We start from the raw sequence: 20,261 nt of genomic DNA, 5'->3' as shown, positions 1-20,261 counted from the left end.
ATGAGACCGATGAGATAGATACATAGATAGATAGATAGATAGATAGATAGATAGATTAGAGATAGATATGAGATAGATAGATATGAGAGATAGATATGATAGATAGATAGATAGATAGATAGATAGATAGATAGGAGATAGATAGATAGATAGATAGATATGAGATAGATAGATATGAGATAGATAGATAGATAGATAGATAGATAGATAGATAGATAGATAGATAGATAGATAGATAGATAGATAGGAGATAGATAGATAGATTAGAGATAGATATGAGATAGATAGATATGATAGATATGATAGATAGATAGATAGATAGATAGATAGATAGATAGATAGATAGATATGAGATAGATAGATAGATAGATAGATTAGAGATAGATATGAGATAGATAGATATGAGAGATAGATATGATAGATAGATAGATAGATAGATAGGAGATAGATAGATAGATATGAGATAGATAGATAGATAGATAGATAGATATGAGATAGATTAGAGATAGATATGAGATAGATTAGAGATAGATATGAGATAGATAGATATGAGAGATAGATAGATAGATAGATATGAGATGGATAGATATGAGATAGATAGATATGAGACAGATAGATAGATACATATAGATAGAGAGATAGATGATAGATAGATCGATATGAGATAGATAGATAGATAGATAGATATGAGATAGATAGATATGAGAGATAGATAGACACTGATGTAGCCAGTGATTGACTACAGAGCTCACACATCTGTCTAGTTGTACCAGCACTGAAACATTTTACAATTGTTTGTGTGTTGCATTTGAAATTTTGGCCCAATTTTTTGCCTGCTGGTCCCCAGTACTAGGGCTTCAATTGCTAGAGAAACAAGATAACCATGCTGCATTGTACATAACCTTTTTACATAACGAAGAGGTCAATAACATAGCCCTTAAAATATAATCTCTCCTAATGACTAATATGATAAACCGATCAGAAACAGGTTTTTTTTATCTGCACTACTCTATACATATTTTGTGAATACACGTGTCAGACTTACACTATGATATGCATAAAGTGACCTAGCCAGACCTCCCTTTAGATTTCCATATACCCCAGTGAAATATGCCAAGAAAGAAATGGCATTCTCCATTCTACATGCTTTCCTGGCAGACCCAGACGCTAACAAACCACTTTATTGGGTGTGAGAACCTGGAAGTTACATATTGTTTTTGGAACAACTACATTATTAGTGAATGGGTATGAAATGTGTTGCCCTTCATGGCACAGCACACAAATTTTTGTTTGCTGTTTAAACGAAAAGGCTTTATTTTTTAAAGATTCAGAGAGGGGGGGGGGGGAATAATAAAATATATATATATATACACACATGAACTTTTATTTCAATTACCACCTTAGTCTAATATTTTCCTGTGTCCTATGCATTTATCCTGCCATGCCATGACTATGAACGTTAAGGCTTGAAAAGTGTAGATGCTGTTGTGTGCGGTCACTACATCTGTCATTTTTATGGATTATTAGTAAATAGTAAATAGAGATGAGCGAGTAGTGCCTTAGCCGAGCATCTCCCCGCTCATCTCTAAAGATTCGGGGGCCGGCGGAGGCGGGGAATGGCGGGGGAGAGCGGGGAGGAACGGAGGGGAGATCTCTCTCTTCCTCTCTCCCCCCCCCCCCCCCCCCCCCCGCCGCAACTCACCTGTCACCCACGCCGGCACCCGAATCTTTAGAGACGAGCGGGGAGATACTCGGCTAAGGCACTACTCACTCGAGTAATGTGCAGTAGCGAGTATACTCGCTCATCTTTAATAGTAAAGTTAAACTTTTTAAGAAAGTGCTGGGAATTTTCTTCCTATTTTTGGATCACTATGCATTTATCGCTGAATTTTGCTTTCTTAAAAGGAATAGATTATCACATCCAAGGGTAATGCAGAACTGCTGCTTTACCTTTGTCTCCTCTGCCCTACCAGTCTTTCAGGGCAAAAGGATTTTAATATGTATATGATAGATTCTGAAGTGTAAGCACTTAAATACACTGTACATTAGTTTACAATGGATCGTGTATGAGACGTACAGGGGGAATCTAGAGAGAAACATGCATGGTTATGCAGTGCATGAGCCTCAGAAACATTCCAAGTATTTTACATGCTGATGTTTTTGCTGGCATTTTTAATTTTGAAACATTTAAAATATGCAGTTTTTATAATGTTTTTCAAATCCCATAGAGAATCCTATGAGAAGAAAGTCATACCTAGCCATTCCCATTTGAAAACAAAAATGTCACAAAAACAGACGAAGCCACTGCGTGTGCAGTATGCTTAATATTTCACTATAAACGTAACAGTAACATCTCACTGCAAAGAATAAAGAAACGCAAAAAATCCAGTTAAAAATGCAGCTGAAAATACTATAAAACACTATATATGTGAATCCAGTCTTCTTGTGAATATACCGTAGCTGTGTATGATAATAAAGACAAACTCAGGCCTTAGTCACACGGGTGTTTTTTCGCGCGATTTGCGGATCGCATGACGGATGCGCATCCGCAAATCGCGTGACCGGGGGCCAAAAAAAATCGCCTGAAAAATCTGCTCCTAGCCGCGTTTCATTAGAAACGGGCCGGAGCTGTCCAGCGCATTGAAGATTTTTTGAGCGATAATCGGTGTCTCTAAACCAGTGTTATATGGAGTTAATTTATAGACATGTTGATTCCAGCTGCCACATCATTTCTTTCCGTATACTTTGCAATTATTTCAATTCAATAAACTAGCTGTATCAATGGTGAACACCAGGGAATAGCATGCAGGACTGGATATAGCATATGTGGTTGTTTTTGTTTACTTTTTTCTCATTATTCTGCTTTTTTCTTTCAGGTGATTGCTAAGATTTAGGCAACTTTATAAATATCTAAAGTAAGCTATACACATTAGATCAACATCAGCTGAACCCACAGATTTAATTGGAACCGGGCAACTGTTAAAAGTACACCGTGCGTCACGAAAAAGTAGCCTGTTTCTGACAATACTGATATAGGAAGGACGAGCAAGTGGATTGTTTTTTCCAAAGCCTTATTGATTTATCCACATTTTACAACAGATGCTGGAAGTGGTCCCGTTCACTTTTATGTACCTCTGAAGACATCACAACATGTTGGCTGATAGTGCCTGCAGCTCTTCAATCGTGATGCTACAGACAGTGTATGTGATGTTTTTCTTGAGTTCATCTACGGTATGCGGATTATTGGCGAATCTTTCTGCTTTAAATTTCTTTACAAATAAACAAGTCCACAGAATGTGGTGGTCAAAATCCTTTACTAACAGTTTCCCCTTTTGTAAACAGTTCATGAACTGTAACAGTGAGTCATGGGAGGTGAGGCATGTTGCCCCACCTTGCTGGAAAAAGCAGTACATTCTTTCTTCTGGTGCTAGGTGGTAATAAAGCTGTTCAAACGGGTCTAGATAAACCCCTTTTAAAGGCTATTTGCAATTCGCCCCTGAATGTCAAAGTCAACTTTGGACATCTGGACTAATGGAGCCCTCGGTTTCTTCATGCTTGCAGCAAACTTGGTTTGACTTCATTACTGTATGTGGGTACATGTTGGAGAAAAACTCTTGCATTTCCTTAACTAATCTGCTTCGCACATAGCCTTTAACAGTAACTATTCACTGTTGCAGTAAATATACCATGGGGCAGATTTATGAAAGCTGTCTGAAAAGAATCTGTTTTTGTTGCCCATAGCAACCAATCAGTGCAGCTTTTATTTCTTATACTGTATAAAATGAAAGAACTATGGCCTATTCCAAAGAGTGTGGTGCCAACATCAGAAGTAGGCTACTTTTATGTGACCCACCATGTATATTACCTGTTCGGCCAATGTTTTTCAAGCACACATTAGGAAAAAAAAGGATCAGGCATGTTGGATTTCAGTATGTCCAACCCTGTGCTCTCTAGAAAGGTAAGCCACTGTTATAGGCATCTTGCAGCAACTTATTCCCTTCTCCCCATGAAAATATACTCAGCTAAACAGAGTGCATGCTTTTGGCGAAATCAGTATAAACAGCTGTCGGGCGGACACATATTCTGCAAACTGCTAATGCAGGTGTATGGCTATCCTTTTAATCTTCCAGTCTTTAATTTTTTTAAGCATACAGTTTAACGTGCATAAAATTTAAAACTATAGTGAAAAAGTGTTAATATGTTAATCACATAATAATCCAGTTCTTTTTTCGTTTTTGTTTTTTCCTTCCCAATTTCAAGAAATCATAACGCTTGCCAGTGGGTGTCAGCTGTGAGCAACAGCCGGCACCCCACTGTATTGTAACTGTACGTCCTGTAGGGGTTAACCCAGAGACCCTATATCTTTCTATGTGACTACAAATGGCCTAGTGCAGTACATTGGAAAGCTTCTGGAAGTCTGCCATAAACTCATCTGAAGCTTACTATTGTAACGCTAGCAAAAACTAATAAACATTAGTAAGACTTTAAAACAGAATTTGACATAATTTAGAGATGAAGGGATTAAGGACGTCACAAGCCAAATTAGTTTTGATGATTCCAACTTAAAAAGAAGTTCAAGAATGGGCTTGAATTTAAAGCAACAAAGATCCCTCGAGCCCTTTAAGAACTGTTACAACAGGTTTTGCGAATTTCGGATTAGGCTAAAAGCTACGCTTATTTACTTCAGGAGTGATAAATGTTTTTTTTTTGCTCTATGATCAAAAGTTTATATGCATCTTGTTGGATATGCAGATGGTGGTGAACAGGGTGCAATCTAAGCACATTAGTATGAAACAATGCAACCATGTCTTTTTTTCCCCAATGCAATCTAACCACGTTTCAGGACCATCAAATCTGTGTATGTCATTGGCATCATTCACATCATTTACCTTCTTTTATTATTTTTTTTATTGTCTTAGGTAGATGCTGAAAATTCCCTTTTTCTTTACACACAACCAAAGCATCACAGTCAGAGTTCATTTTATGTGGAGTCGGAAGAAATGTCCTAACTCCTACTCCACCTTCAAAATAAATGGTTTCCCGTTCCCTATTGGTTTGCCTTTAACTAACATGCAAAGAGATCAAGTGGTAGTCACACGCACACCTTCCCCAACATTACCACAGGGTGCAAAAGTCTCCAATTTTGTTTTTAAAGAACAAATGATCCAGTTAGATTATGTGAGATGAAAAGTTAGTGATCTCTGCAATGTAGAGCCTCTTATAACACTAAGTCTAAAAAACTTATACATATGTTATAAGGCACAACCATATCTGCATCTTGCCTTTTTCAGTGGAATCTGTCAGTAATCTAATGTCTTTAGGGTTATCAAGTGAACAAAGATCCAACTTCTGGCTGAACTTCTATTTTCCAATTCTGTCATCTGCTTACCCCTCCTGCTTTATGAGATAAGGCTTCATTTTGCTTTCATGAGAGGTATACATCAGAAGTATTCCCTGAGGTGTAGCCACTGTGTAGACATGCAGTGGCTTATGTCAACCACTGACTCTTTTTGTTAAAAAAAGAAGAAAACATTTACAGCATGGTGAACGTTTTTTATTGTGTGTCTCTGTTTTGAAAAACACAACAGACTATACTTTCCTATGGAAGAAAAAGCAGAAAATAAACCAGCTCACTACTCTCCTCCAAAATGTATAAGCAGAGCACAGATATGCTTGGCCAACCACTGAAGAAAAAATCCAGCTCATCCAAAGTTTGGAAAAAATGTGTATATTATAAACGCACATTTTTTCCTTTCTCCAAATAGTTAAACTACCCTAATTTGGGGTCTAGAAACATGAATATGACATTAGATTTTGTTTATTAGGACTGTTTTTTAAGATATACTAATCTCAAATCAAAATACAAAAAATACACTTTGAAGTTCTTTCTTTTCTCAAAATAACTAAACTACCCTAATTTGGGGTCGAGGAAAATGAATGTGACATTAGATTCAGTTTAGTAGGCCTAACTCTGATTTTATATATACACTAACTTCAAATAAAAGGACTTAATCACGTGAAGGGATTCTCTTTGTCAGTCGCTTGTACTCCCTTTTTGAGGCATCTCTTGTCACTGCCCAACAGTAGTCCGCAAGTAGAGAAGCTTCTATTTTCCCTGATACCTTTGTTCCATTTTCGATACTGCAGTTATTAGGGAAGAAGTCCAGGTGAGATTGTACGAAAGGGATTTTGAGTGACATGCTGTAACCTTAAGTTTATTCACAATCTCAACGTAGTTGTCAACTCTTCGATTTCCCAGGAAGCCATGCACAACATATTAAAATACCCCCCATGCTGCTTTCTCATGACCCTGAAGAACTTGCTCAAAGTTTTTATCTTTAAGAAGATGACGAATCTGCGGGCCAATGAAGATGCCTTCTTTAACTTTAGCATCACTGAGCTGTAGAAATTGTCTTCTGAGATACTGAAAAGCTTCTTCACCCTGGTCCATCCCCTTTACAAAGTTCTTCATGAGTTCAAGTTTTATGTGTAGAGGGGGCAAAAGAATTTTGTTTCTTTCTACCAGAGGATTATTCTGAAGATTTTTCTCTCCAGGGCAGAGATTTTCCCCTGGGGGCCAGAGTTTTATCTTGTAGTAAGAAAACCTATCCCGACTGTCCCATTGTCACTCATCTAACCTTGCGGATCTCAATAAAGGTACATATATTTAACTTAAATAAACTACGTCTCAGAGCCAAGAGATAACTTAAAGTTTTCAATATCACTTCCGTTTCTTCCATCATGAAATGATTAAGAAATAACTATTTTCAAGTCGGAAAGATCTTCACTGTTGACCAGTGTAATCAAGTGAAAAGGGAAAAAAATGTAAACAATGCCATCAGTTTATATACAAACGACGGTCATCCAACAATTTCTCATTCTGTCTAAAAGGACCCTATATAATAAAGACACTCTTGGAATACATTTGTTGTATGAGGCCTTGTATGTTCAGCATGAGTGCTAGAAGCTTTCCCAGCACATCAGCCAAACTTGAAAGTGTGAACATAACCTAACATGCACTATCAGCTAGGCAAATACTCACGCTAGACCTCTTTTACAGCCCTTTTTGTCTATTCTTTTGAAGCCCTTTTTTGGTCAAAAAATCTAGGAATGAACTGTGAAGAATTCCTTTTGTTATTGGTGATAAATATTTGTCACAGTGTGTCATTTTGGCAGATATACATTTTAGGGGTACCTTGAGGATACAGTATTGTAGCGTATGCAACCATGTAGAACTGTTGGGTAAAATGTATGATACAAATTAGAGTAGATACTGCAGGCATTCTTAAACATTTGGGTAACCAGGAAGACAGTCCGATATATATATATATATGTATGTATGATATACATGAACACTCAGCCATTCACAAGGAAAAAAAACAGATACTTGACGAAGCTAGCCCCTCCATTTGTATATGTTTGTTACATGTGGCATGCTTTGGCAACCTGTAGATAACGTATAACTTATATAGCGCTTTGCCAAATGTGGCATAGATAGGGAATGAGAGCTAAGAAATGTTATCTAAATCATTCTATGCCAGTTAACCTTTGTCTATGAACATATTTGTGGTATGTACAAATAAATATTCTCCAGTTCTTCAGCGGTTATTGAAAATTGCTCATGAAGCCAGATGTAACCTTATGAAGGTATATCTATAGCAGATATAGAAATCGTTCCACAGAGTAACTCTGAAATAGTATTAATAAAACACTATGAAACGTAGCAAATTATATTTTTAACCCTATCTATGTTTCTATCTGCTTATACGTGGAAACATTTTAAGGCTCGGAGAAGATCATAAGAGAATTGTAAAAGGGAAATTCACCATCCTCAAGAAACCGCATCATGTAATAATTTTATGCTACCGTTATGACTCGGCTGCAGCACCCTTGAGTACATTGCTGTCAGCAGTTTTCATTTTATTGGGTTAAAGAAACTAAAGAAACAAGGTTAGCTTCTTAAAATGTAGTGTAATAGATGATTTGTAGATAATAACGGTTGTTCTTGCTTATAATAAACTGTACTTTAAATATTGTAGATCTCAAAAAATAGAAAAAAGTTGGCTAAAAGTAAATATTTAGCTGCTTTATGCAGTGAATGTGTACACTATATAAATAACAGATGTCCCATTACGAAAGCCTTAAAGCATTTGAATGAATCAGTGATATATATAACGTAGATCTTACCATCTGGCGGCATTAGCACTTTGTTGTTTTGTGTGCACCAACCAACAGGGTGCAGGTCGGCAGTCATGACATCGCACCAGAAGTCGGCTCTTCTATCCTCTCCATAGCCACAATATCTTAGAAGCAGTAGCTGGCCACATGTGGTAATGATAGTAGCCACCCAATAAGTATCTGGATTACTCTTATTGGCCACTTCCAGTTTCATTCCAGGTTGGAAGCTGCTTTGAAGACTAATTTCAACCTTGGGAAAGTTAAGAAATGAGTTAAGTCATATCACATAGACACAAAGTTTTGGATGTCTATCCAGAGTAACCCATTCTACTATTCGCTAAGACATATAATAGAAGTTGACATTAGTATTTTCAGCCATACGTCGTGGATACATAACGTACAGCCCATACAGAAAATACAAGGATTAGATATTCTAGCACCAAGGTAAAATACTAATTTTAGAATTCATTTAAGTAAATGTCACAACTGATTTGATTGCTTAAACTAGCTCTCTAATTGCAAGACAGAGTCCATTAATATTTAAATGCAGGAATATTTCTAAAATTTGAGGAGATGGCTACAGTCTGGAAATCTCATGTTCTCATTTTCTTTTTTTAATTGCTCTTCTTATTTAATATTTCTACCTATTTCCATTTTGCATATATTTTAATGCAGTATAACTCAGGTATCCAAGCAGAGAATTACAGCGGCTTTAAAAACACTCAAGCATTTACAGATTGTGACTAATATATGAGGTTCTGAGAAAAGCTGAGTTCATACTACAAGAAAGGAAGCGCATTTTATGCATCAGTAAGGATTTCCAGTCTATAGTCAATGTATTCTCTTCGCCTCCTAATCTTCCTCAGTAAATGACGGACATCTCGTTGATTTTTGTGCGATTTTGCCATTTCAATAGTGCAAAAGAGGTTTTCCAAGATTTTAAAGAGTATATCTGGCATAAAAATAAAGGGTCAGTAAAGGCTGTCATTGATCTTTAAAAAAATAACATTTTTTTCCTAATCTTAACTCCTTTCGTCTTTCTTCACACGCTAGTGTTTTTTCTTTACTCTAAGGCTGGATTCAGACGACCGATATCTGCTGGGTTTTCACGCCCAGCTGATATACGTCATCTCTCTCTGCAGGGGGAGGAGGCTGGAAGAGCCGGGAGCAGTGCTCTGAGCTCCCGCCCCCTCTCTGCCTCCTCTCTGCCCCTCTGCACTATTTTCAATGAGGAGAGGCACGACGGGGTGGGGGCTAATTCGCGGAACTTAGCCCCGCCCCCGTCCTGCCTCCTTTCATTGCAAATAGTGCAGAGGGGTGGAAAACGGGTGGAGAGGAGGCAGAGAGGGGGCAGGAGCTTAGTTCCTGCTCCTGGCTCTTCCATACTCCCCCCCCCCCCGCAGAGAGGGACGACGTATATCGGCTCGGCGTGAAAACCGAGCTGATATACGGTCGTCTGACTGCACCCTAAAACACACATGTAAAATATCCAGTCTTATTAAATTGGTACATGTGTTTATTTTTTTTATTCACCCAATTTTAACATGTGTTTCTTTTCTAGTGTTTTTCATCTATTATAGAGAAGATTATGCAAAAACGCAAGAAAAACATACCATAACTACAGCTTGCTGCAATAGCAAAAAATGGCACTGACCCAAAAACTGCACAAGTGAAAAAAACTCCACAGCAAACATCTGGCAGCAGCATTTTTTCACAAAAAAAACAAAGCAAAATCATCCAAAAAATGACTGTGTGTGTGACACCACACCGAGTGTATTGTTTTTCCTGCTTTTTTCAGGCAATTTCATACCTTATAAAAATAGAAACAGCTGGAAATATAATTTACCCATATGTGTATAAATGTATCTGGAACGTCTAAGAATTGGAAATACTGTATGTAATAGTGTCCTTGAGGCAACTGCCAACCTGGTATACGTCAGGACATCTTTTTTAAGTATATAAGAAATTTCCGCCTCCTGCACTTTCCTATACAATAGGCCATAGCAGAAAAAAAACACATTTTATATATACAAACATTTTTTTTAACATGAGGCACTATGTATGTTGTGTGGTACTGTATGACATACACTGGCATTTCATGGGGCTTTATGTTAGGCGCACACAATGGGAGATTTCTCAGGCACATGCGTGAATGTAAAGCCTAAAGGCGATATGAACAGCGGCTCAGCTCTCTATTTAATGGATATGAATTAATAACAATTAGAAGATTTAATTTCCAGTGCTGAGTGAAAAGTCTAATATCTTCAGACTCTCCATGGCATGATGCAGCTAGAGATTACCTTCAGCTGAACAGTAAATGTAGGCAAGACTCTCTTCACATCATGTTCATTGACTACAGTTGGCATGCTCTAACAAATTTAATGGGCCGGACGTAGGCCAAAAAGTAGAATATGTGGTTTGTTTTTGAATATTTTTGCTGGAAACTTATTTATTTTTCTTCTGTACTGAAAAGCATAGCGATCTACATACTTCAGTACAAGCGGATACTAAAAGAAAAATGTAACTATACATGAAGATATAACATAAATGGTGCCATCCTTTTCAATGCTGCAGATGGTTTTCATCACATTACCAGGCCCTTCTTCACATACGTAAAATGACCACTGGATTTTTGGACTACTCCATGCTCAGTGTGCTTCAGTAGTATGAGATACTTCCGCATGCTCTCATATGGAGCAGCACTCATGATGTCACCACTGTGTCCATCCTCTATCTTGCAGGATCCTTGCCCTAAGAGCAGGAGCATTGTCCTAGACCACTGATGCATACTGTTCGGGCTCAGTCCGATGAGCGGAGATCCGCACGGAAAACAAAACACACCGCGTGCGGGCGAAAATCCGCATGACCGCGTCCATTGTCACCCATATGCTCTTTCTTTGGCAAGTGCAGATTTTTGTCCGCACTTGCAGTACGTTTTTCTGCGCGGATCTCCGCTCGTCTGACTGAGCCCTTATAGTGAATGTGATGACTATTTTACATACATGAAGAAGGAATTAGGAATGGGTTGAACCATGGCAGCAACAATGAAGGAAGACTTAAGGTATGTTGATATACAGTACATTCTGCGTGGATAGTGAAAAATGAAAGTCAATGGCAGACAGTAGCATACCTCCGCAGGACGCATTAAACATCTTACATGTTAGAAATGTAAATTCTGTGAAGCAACATGAAAGAAAACTCGGTAGATGATTCTCTTGAATTTATAACTGAGCCCGATGGCTTTGATATCCAATTTGCTTTGTGATACCAGGTGTTGGGCTATGTTCATATCTGCATAAGAGGCTCCGTCCAGAGCTCCCAGCACAGATCAGGCATGCAATCCTCAGGGAAATAATGCAGCATGCTGCACTATTTTGTATGGGAGCATTTCTGCTTGCATGCTAAAAGCCAAATTGACTCAATTAGACAATGGGGTCCGTTTGGCCCCTTCTGTGCCCAGTATAATCCAGATTCATGACTCATGGTTTTTTTTTTGCTGTTTAACTTCAAGGACAGAGCTGAACAATAGAAAACATTAACAGTAATGTAAACTGTGCCTTATAGAAGAATAGAAGCTATACATACATGCTTAAAAGAAGTGTGAGGTGCAGCAACAGATGCGGATTCCTCCAAATACTCATCCCAACTGAAATCTGTGTCTTCAACACTGGAGCCATCATCTATGGATAGAAAAAGAGACAATAAGAATGTGCTATCAGCAAACACTTCATGTAATATTAAAGTGTAACTTCACTCAAACTGAAATTCTACTTGGTGTCTCTGGTGTGGCGAGTGACTCGCGTGCCAGACGGCTATACTTTCCATATAGTACTAGTTTGATTTTAAAAAGGAGAGGAGTTGTCACCCTGTCATCTCCACTTCCTCTGACATCTTGTCCACATTTGATACTTCCTCTCCTGTCCATAGCCTCCAACATCCTGTGAGCAGTGCATGATGGGAGGACAGGAAGTACTGCACAGTATTGCTCATCTGCAGGTCAGAGTGCCGGAAGCTCCTGTCTGTCTGCTTCAGCAGCTCTCCCGCAGTCAGTGAGAGGGAGGTTGGTGCTGGTAAGTAGTAGGACCTGTGAGCAGTGGGCGGAGCTACAGTGCTGGGTGGGAGACAAGCTCTATGCATGCTCGAAGTCGTAGGTAACAGTCTGCTGCTGTATTTACTGCAGAAGTGATGCATGTAAACAGCGGCAGATCGGCGGCTGCACAGGACAAAGAAGAGGGTCCACAATGGCAGACAGGAGGTACAGGTTGCCGCTATTTAGCTGCACCTCCTAGTTTTCAGCATTTTCAGAATTTCTCTTTTGTGCCAGGAAAACCCCTTTAGGGAAATTGAGTCTCGCATAAGCAATCATTGAGAAATATCTGTATAGAAAGAAGGCAAACATTATCTTCAACCCATGAGCTTCAAAAGTGTATTGTAATTATAAAACCATGATAATTGTCTAACGTTCATAAGTTTAAAGTGTTCGTGTTACAAAACAATGTAAACGATAATAAAACAGCACTGACCATTTACTATATTGCCAACCGGTGCTTGTCATGGGAAAGTTATTTATCTAGGTAAAAGGATCCTACGACGTACCGTAAATCAGGGAATTCGTAATACTGTGCCTTTATATCAGCTCCAATGAGGAGCTTCACTTCTGAATTTTAATTAAAAGGGTTGTGCTAAGAGCATCACCTTTGTTAATATGTTTTAACAGGGCATATAAGCTTCAGAGAGCCGTTCCCCTATTTTGGACCCCCCTTCATGAACCAAAATAGCGACCTGCTCAGTAAGAGTGGCTCCTGTTCTGGTGGATCTTCTATGATTGGCGTTTGATGCAGGGGAAATGTAGAACTGGCCATGTCTCCCTCTGCAAAATCAGCCGATTGTGGGGGATGCCGAATGTGGGATCCCGAAATGATCAGCTGCTTGCCCTGTGCACCGCATTCTGGTAGGAGCTGCGCACCCTTTAAGATGTGATATACATAAGATTACATCTGTATCATATCATGTCTCTTTATTACCACCATGACATAAGTTTTAGAATGTCTTTGGCATATTGAAGAAATGGTTTAGAATGTTTTTGTTTTTACATCGTTTTCTCTTAATGAAAATCAATTAACAATTCTTTGACATTAAGACGCACTCTAATCACTGTAATCTAATATTTATTAAAATCAAAATTGAAATGGAAGAATTTGTTTCATTAAAAATCTAATCCTTCATCCCATTTCCATGTGGTAATAACATAATACAATTTGTGGTGGGATATAACTGTACATTAATGCAGCTTAGAAGAAGCATATGAGATAATTGTTTCTACAAAGACTAATTCGAGTCCTGGAATAACTCCATTATATTTCAATTATACAGCATAAATGAGATTTCAACAACAGTTCTATTACTTCATCCGTGTGTAATGATGAAGTGATAACTACAATACATTTCTATTCATAACTAATGCAGGTTCTATCATTTATAGTACAAATATGCAAATGTGTATGGAAATAATAAATGTTCCAAGCATCTACTACTCTTTCACTAAAATAATATTTCCTGACATTGCTTCTGATTTTTCCTCCAACTAATCAACCTCATATTGTTCCCATTTCATATCCCTGCTGAAGCCCATCTATAGCTTTAACATATGTAAAGATTTCAATCATGTTCCCCTTTCCCATCGCTCCTCCAGGCTACACAAATTAAATAGTACCAGCACTTTCACCTTCAGAGTGCTTCTGCTACATCGGCAATTTTTGGCTCCTTCCAGCAGCTGAAGATGGCCCCGTATAGCGCTTAGTCATATGAGGCCATCTTCAGCTGCCGAAAGGAGATGTAAATCGCCGATGGAGCAGAAGAGCTCCAAAGGTGAAAATACAGGTACTATTTAGGTCCTTTAAGTCTTTCCTGATAAGATTTGTTTTTGGGACTTTCCATCATTTTTGTGGCTCATCGTTGGACTTGTTCAGATGTGGCCTCACCAGAGCTCTATACAGCAGGATCACAATTTCCCACCTTCTACTAGTTATATCTCTAGCTATACAGCCAAGCATCCTACTTGCTTTCCTTGCTGCCTGGCCACACTACTGACTTATTGTGAAAGTGTCCTAAATCAGAACCCCTAAAACCTTCTCTTCTGATGTAATGACTAATATTATACTAAAGACAGGAAATTCCGTCTCCTCAAGTAATTCTAACGTATTAATCAAATGGTCCTGTTAACAGCAAGAGTGCAATAATGGATAATATGGCGTAATACCAGAAAAATAAGGGGTGCAATAGCACACAAGAAATAACTCCCTTACCACCACCACCCAAACCCCAGCCGGATGACATTTCAAGAAAGACACTAAGGCCTTGTTTACAAGGTGATTAAAGGGGTTATATGGCCTTAAAATAAAGAAAAATGGAAGACCCACCTATTTAGGTGACTCGCCGTTCAGCGCTGCAGCCTTGGAGCCTGCTGCATAGAACCTGGACGGAATGAAGAATGGTCACATGCCATCTATTGTGCACGTGACCACTCAACCACTCACAGGCTTCAGTGGTGATTCTTCTATGGCAGCTGAAGCCTGTTATATGCACAATGTATAACACGTGACCACCTGCCACTCCTTCCGGGTGCCGTGCGGTGGGCACGAGGGCTGCAGCGCTGAACAGAGAGCAGCCAGGATTGCTACGAATTCAGTTTTTCTTTATTTTAAGGCTTTTTTCTAGGCCCTGGAAACCCCTTTAATGTGGCAGATGACGGCTAAAACAAACATAAGAACTCAGAGAGTTTCCCCTTTTTGCCACTAAGGTTCAGTCACTGCACTGGAACAATTAGTTACAAATAAGGAAACCCAACTATATGTATTACACCCATCCTAATACAAAGGGGAAGAGGACACCCCACTACAGTAGTAGGACTAGAGCCTTACAATATGCAGTTTATTTCATTGTCCTAATTATTTTTTACCAAATTCTCTTTTTCTCATAAAATAAATGGAAATATGTTAAATCAATACATAATAGATAAAAAGGTAATAATCTTGAGGAGAAATAAGAATTTACCATATTGCACGTATATAGCAAACCTCATATTAAATAATATACTTCGCAGCTCCTGATTACTGACACGAAGAACAATAATAAAAGATAATTACGGCCAATTACACGGTTATAAAAAAAAATCTGAATATCTTGCTGCTTAATCACGTCAATCAAGAGAGTGCTGGAACTAAAAATATTTCCGAAAATTCTGGGGAGTTTTTTAAGACTTGTCTGTGCTCAGCATGTATCTGCTGTGTAAGCAATTAAAAACTATCTTAAGTTGGTAGCTGCCAAGTTTCATTATCTTTAGCAGGCCATTCAGCTGATCCTTCAGGAATACATTGCAGAATATGTGATACCGAATAAACTGGACTTCCATGCTTCACTAGATAATAGTTTAAGCTGACAAATTAGATTGCAATCATTAAGTAGCATGACATCTATTTGCCTATTTATATTTTAAAGAAGGGACTTAAACTGAGCAGTTTATCAGTGTGGCCTGGTTGGCCCATTCACAGTTAAATAATGACACATTTGGATTGAAATGACAAAAAATGGTGAAAAAACATTCAATGGTAAGAGAAAATGTCAGCTGGTGAAAATATGTAATGCAAAAAATATTATATATCCACATGTAGTTCAGAGAATGTAGTCATCAGCCAGGCTGGGAAGTCTATCTGGCCAATATGAGAAGACGTTGTGCTATCAATGGTTTCATTGGGGCCTTCTTACAAATTGCATTGGGGCTCAGAATCTCCAAGTTGTCTGCTGCCGATGCTGTATACAAGGCCAAATCCACAATGATAATTTACATTTCTCATAGGGTACTTGTAAACTTTCTTATTTAGTTACTTCTAGCTTGTGGCTTTCTTTAGCACAACATTTTTTCAGGTTTTTCAACTCTATTCAAACAAATACACTATTGTTCCAAAGCTTTCGTATGACGACTGCGGAAGCCGCTAAAACATTCTGCGCAAATCATAGAAATTAAACAAATACTGGGAGTCTATGAAAAAGGTGTAAAATTTGGTCTTCTCATCTCATATATTTTCACTTTCTATACTTTTCTTTACTTTAGATTCTACCGCGATGCATATATAATTTTAGTGTTTTTAATTCCTTTTCACCCTGCAGTGCACTATAGTCGCGGCAGGAAAGTATGCCACAGTGATGGTGCAAGTTCTGGAGCTGTGGTCGTGGAATCGTTTCTGAGTGCTACAGTTGATGCCTTACTCTAAAGATGACTTTGATCATCCCCTCATGATGCAATTGCAGGGAGCCAATGGGTTACCATGGCAGCCAGAAGCTTAAAAATGGGCTCCAATGTTGCCTTTTTAGGGGCACCTATTAGGACCTAATATGCTGCCCAGCAGATTTACGGTACATAAGATAATGTAATACAGAAGCATTGCAGTGTATTATATGAGCTATTATGGGATTGGATGTTCAAGTCCACTACTGTCAGAAAAAAAAGTCAGAAAAAGGGTTAAAGTCAGAGAAAGGTTTAATTTTTCATTAAAAACTATATATATAATTAGTATAACCGCATCCATAGGCCTCCTGCACACGGGCGGAAATTCTGCGGGAGGATTTCACGCAGAATTTCCGCCCATGCACGCTGCCATAGGATTGCATTAGATAAGGCAATCCTATGCAGACAGCCACGATTTGACCGGTAAATCACGGCATGTCCTATTTCTGTGCGAGCCTCGCAGAGGTCACCGCTGACACCAGCCGGCACATCGTAGGGCAGAGGGAGAAGACGCCAGATGGGTGAGTATACGGTGAATGCCGAGGCACAGGTCGCATCACACTGTGAGAATTCTCGTAGTGGGATCCAACTCGGCCGTCTGCAGGCGGCCCTAAGCGGCACGGAAAAATGAACACAATATATTCCACATAAATAACATAACAAAAAAATCCCAAAAACGATCCCAGACATGTTTTCTGTCCATTCTATCTTTCAAAATATTCAATAAAAAAAGTTCTTGTGTTCCCCAAAATAGCTCCAACATAAGCCGCCTGCACACGGGCGGAAATCCCGCCGCGGGATTTCCCGCGGGATTTCCGCCACTAAAAGTTTGCATAGGAGTGCATTACAATACGCACTCCTATGCAGACGGCCGCGGTTTGGCCATCCATTTAGCTGGGTTTCCATTGTTTTATATGGAAAAATAACGCAGCCGATTGCGCTATTTTCCTACCCAAAAAATGGAAATCCAACAGAACAGAAGCAAACTGAAGCCTTTCCATTTACTTTCCATTTTTTAAAAATACAATTGAAATTAATGGTTTAAATGGATCCATATTTTTCCATTTTATTTCAGTTTCTCTCCTGCAAAAACGGAGCAGAGAGATGGAAACCCTGAACTGAGTGCTAATGCAGGTGTGAAAGCAGCCTTACTCCTCCATATAACTACCACTTCTCACTCCCTGGTAAGGTCCTCTTCAGTTCCAACACTGCACTATGTTCATAGTTAAAATTCAAGGTCTGAAGTCCTTTTGGAGCCTGGATTAGGGTCTGAATTAATTTTGAAGTCTGATCTAGGGTCTGGATTCATTTAGGGGTCTGGAACTTTGTGAAAGATATAGCAAAAAAAAGAGTATAATAGGAGTGCCACAGCAGCCTTCTAACCTGTGGCCTGCATCTGTATCTGAATACATCTGTAATAAGAAGCTCTATAGGAGTCCACATGAAATCAGAGGCATACATAAGGTATAGGAAACCATATAATGTGCTACAGGAGCCATATTACAAGTTCTTTACAACTTGAAGCTGTGCATGAGCCCTTATTCATATGAAGCATACATAAACGTATACAGGGCGGGATTTGTTTTTTGTGGATGTAGCGCACCAAGATGACCTTTTGGGCCTTTAGCTGACACCATAGCTGACATTTCCTAGAGATTTCGCTCTTTGCATGGCAATAGGTGAAATCCACAGCAAAAATTACCAGCACAAATACAGTGCTCACTTTTTTGTTTTTAAATCCCTTACTTTCCCGCGGATCCGCAGCACCTCCACAGTGACAGCGGGGATGGCTTCCATTGACTTTAATTGGAGCTGTCACTGCGGGACCTGCAGGAAAATGAAGCATGCTGAGATTTCTTCCCGCATGCCGGGAAAAAAAAAAAAATCACATCCGCCTGCTTTTACTTGCCTATGGGCGGCAAGATGTGCGGATCTCCCTAACAGGAGTCACACGCGGATTTTATAATTAACATGAGACATGTGGACATTGGGCCTAATAGGAAATTCACATCTCATCTGTGAAAATATGTATCTTCAGGACTATTGTGATTTCATTTTATTAAGCTCTTCACAACATACATTTCTGCATATAAGTCAGCTCTATCTACCCAGAGACAATGCTGCTAGGACATAAATATGTGCATTAATTTTAAGCGTAGCCCCTAATGACAGTCCCATTAAACTAATGTGCCTGGAGGCTGACATGATCAGTTCCTGGTCATTAGCAGCGCTAAGTACTGCGCCCCTGAATGTGGAAGCCGCAGTCCTTAAGTAGTTGCAGTGGGAAGTCATACTGACTCCAACGATGTTATGGGCTTGTCAATGTAACAGGGAAGTAGTCATCATTACATCGTTCTTGTCTATAAATATAGGAATACATTGACAACACAGATCGATTTATCACTGCCAAAAAAGGGGAAAAGATGTTAACAATCCGTCAATTTGTAAAATAAATATATGTAAAGAAAAACGGCTACAAGAAACAAAAAAAACAGATCCTGGGAAAAAATGTTTTTGCTGATCATCATATCACTGTGTATCAAGAATAACTGGATTATGTGCACTGACACAGTGTATTAGAACCCTTCACAATAAAGTAGTGTATCTAAGGCCTCCCTCGCTCAGGCATTTGCAAAAACGCTGTGTTTTTCAACGCTGCATTTACTGCGGTTTCAGCAGCGCTTGGATGCATTTTGTCAGTGTTTTCCGCACAGCTGATAACGCAGCCAAGGAAGCTAAGTGCCAGACCTGTGTGAGGGAGGCCTTATACGTACCTAGCAGACGCCGTCCGGGGTCCCTCCCACTGATTTCCGGAGCTCTGGGTAGGCTTCCGGGCACTTGTCATCACCGACAGAACATTTCTTGATGGTAACAGGGTTTGGAGACCCAGCCTCCAGGAAGAGATTGCTATGATTGGTTGAGCCACAGGCTCAGCCAATCAGAGCAATGCTCAATGAGCCAATCAAAGCAATCTCTTGCTGGAGTCGGGGACTTCAAACCACGTTACAATCAAAAGATGCTCTGTCGGCGATGACAAGTGTCCAGAAGCCTGCCCGGAGCCCCTGAGAGCAACGGGAGGGACCCCAGACGGCGCCTGCTAGGAGAATATTGCTTTTTTTCACGTAGTGCAGCTTTTGGGGTAATCAGGGTAGCCGAAAATAGAACATACATCGCTTCAAAGGGCAGCGTTGAAAACACTGCGTTTTAGCGCTTGTGTGAGTAGCCCCATTGAAATGAATGGGAATGTTGTACAGCGTTTAGCGCTGTGTGGAGGAGGCCTAAGGGGACAGATTATGTTATTTTACATGGCAATGTGTGCAAATATCTGATACAGTAGTAAATAACCTCGTAGCTAACATCTTTATAAACTTACCTGATCCAAATAATTCGCGACTGCCATTACTTGGGCTGTTAGATTTTTCCATATGGAGATTCGTTTTATCTTGATTTCCTTGCATTGATGGCTCCCTTGTCTCCATTACTACAATTTCTCTTTTCTTTTCTTTCTAGTTCATTGTAGGAAAAGTTATTCCTAGACGAAAAAAACATCCCAATTAACTACTTTCTCAGTCCATATACTGTACTATCATGCGCAATATCTAATGTTTTATTGGTACAGTTGTAGCAAACAGAGACTTCCACAGAAGCCATAAAAAACTAGATCCATACTATATTAGCTGGGTACCAGACAATCAACGTATTTCTGTTCATGCACAGGAGAATAAAACTAACTGTAATTGCATTAAATAAACCAATTAAGATCATTGTGTATCACGCTGATATTCCATTCATTAAGCTA

At 39.2% G+C, this 20,261-nt stretch overlaps 1 protein-coding gene across 4 annotated transcripts in view; it reads right to left on the bottom strand.

Annotated features, from left to right (window-relative positions):
* SFMBT2 (Scm like with four mbt domains 2) overlaps window positions 1-20,261 on the bottom strand; it is a 187,468-nt gene that overhangs the window by 91,324 nt on the left and 75,883 nt on the right. For all 4 annotated transcript variants that reach the window (XM_066592102.1, XM_066592100.1, XM_066592103.1 and 1 more), the window contains exons 2-4: window positions 19,836-19,994; window positions 11,764-11,858; window positions 8,188-8,428 (exon numbers count right to left, since the gene is read on the bottom strand). In XM_066592102.1, the coding sequence (XP_066448199.1) occupies window positions 8,188-8,428; window positions 11,764-11,858; window positions 19,836-19,941 (442 nt within the window). In that variant the 5' untranslated portion in view covers window positions 19,942-19,994. The remainder of the gene's footprint in view (window positions 1-8,187; window positions 8,429-11,763; window positions 11,859-19,835; window positions 19,995-20,261) is intronic.

Source organism: Eleutherodactylus coqui, chromosome 2 (genome assembly GCF_035609145.1).
Source record: "Eleutherodactylus coqui strain aEleCoq1 chromosome 2, aEleCoq1.hap1, whole genome shotgun sequence".
Lineage (NCBI taxonomy): Eukaryota > Metazoa > Chordata > Amphibia > Anura > Eleutherodactylidae > Eleutherodactylus > Eleutherodactylus coqui.
Note: the sequence above shows the minus strand (reverse complement) of the source record. Positions and strands in the feature narration are given on the sequence as shown.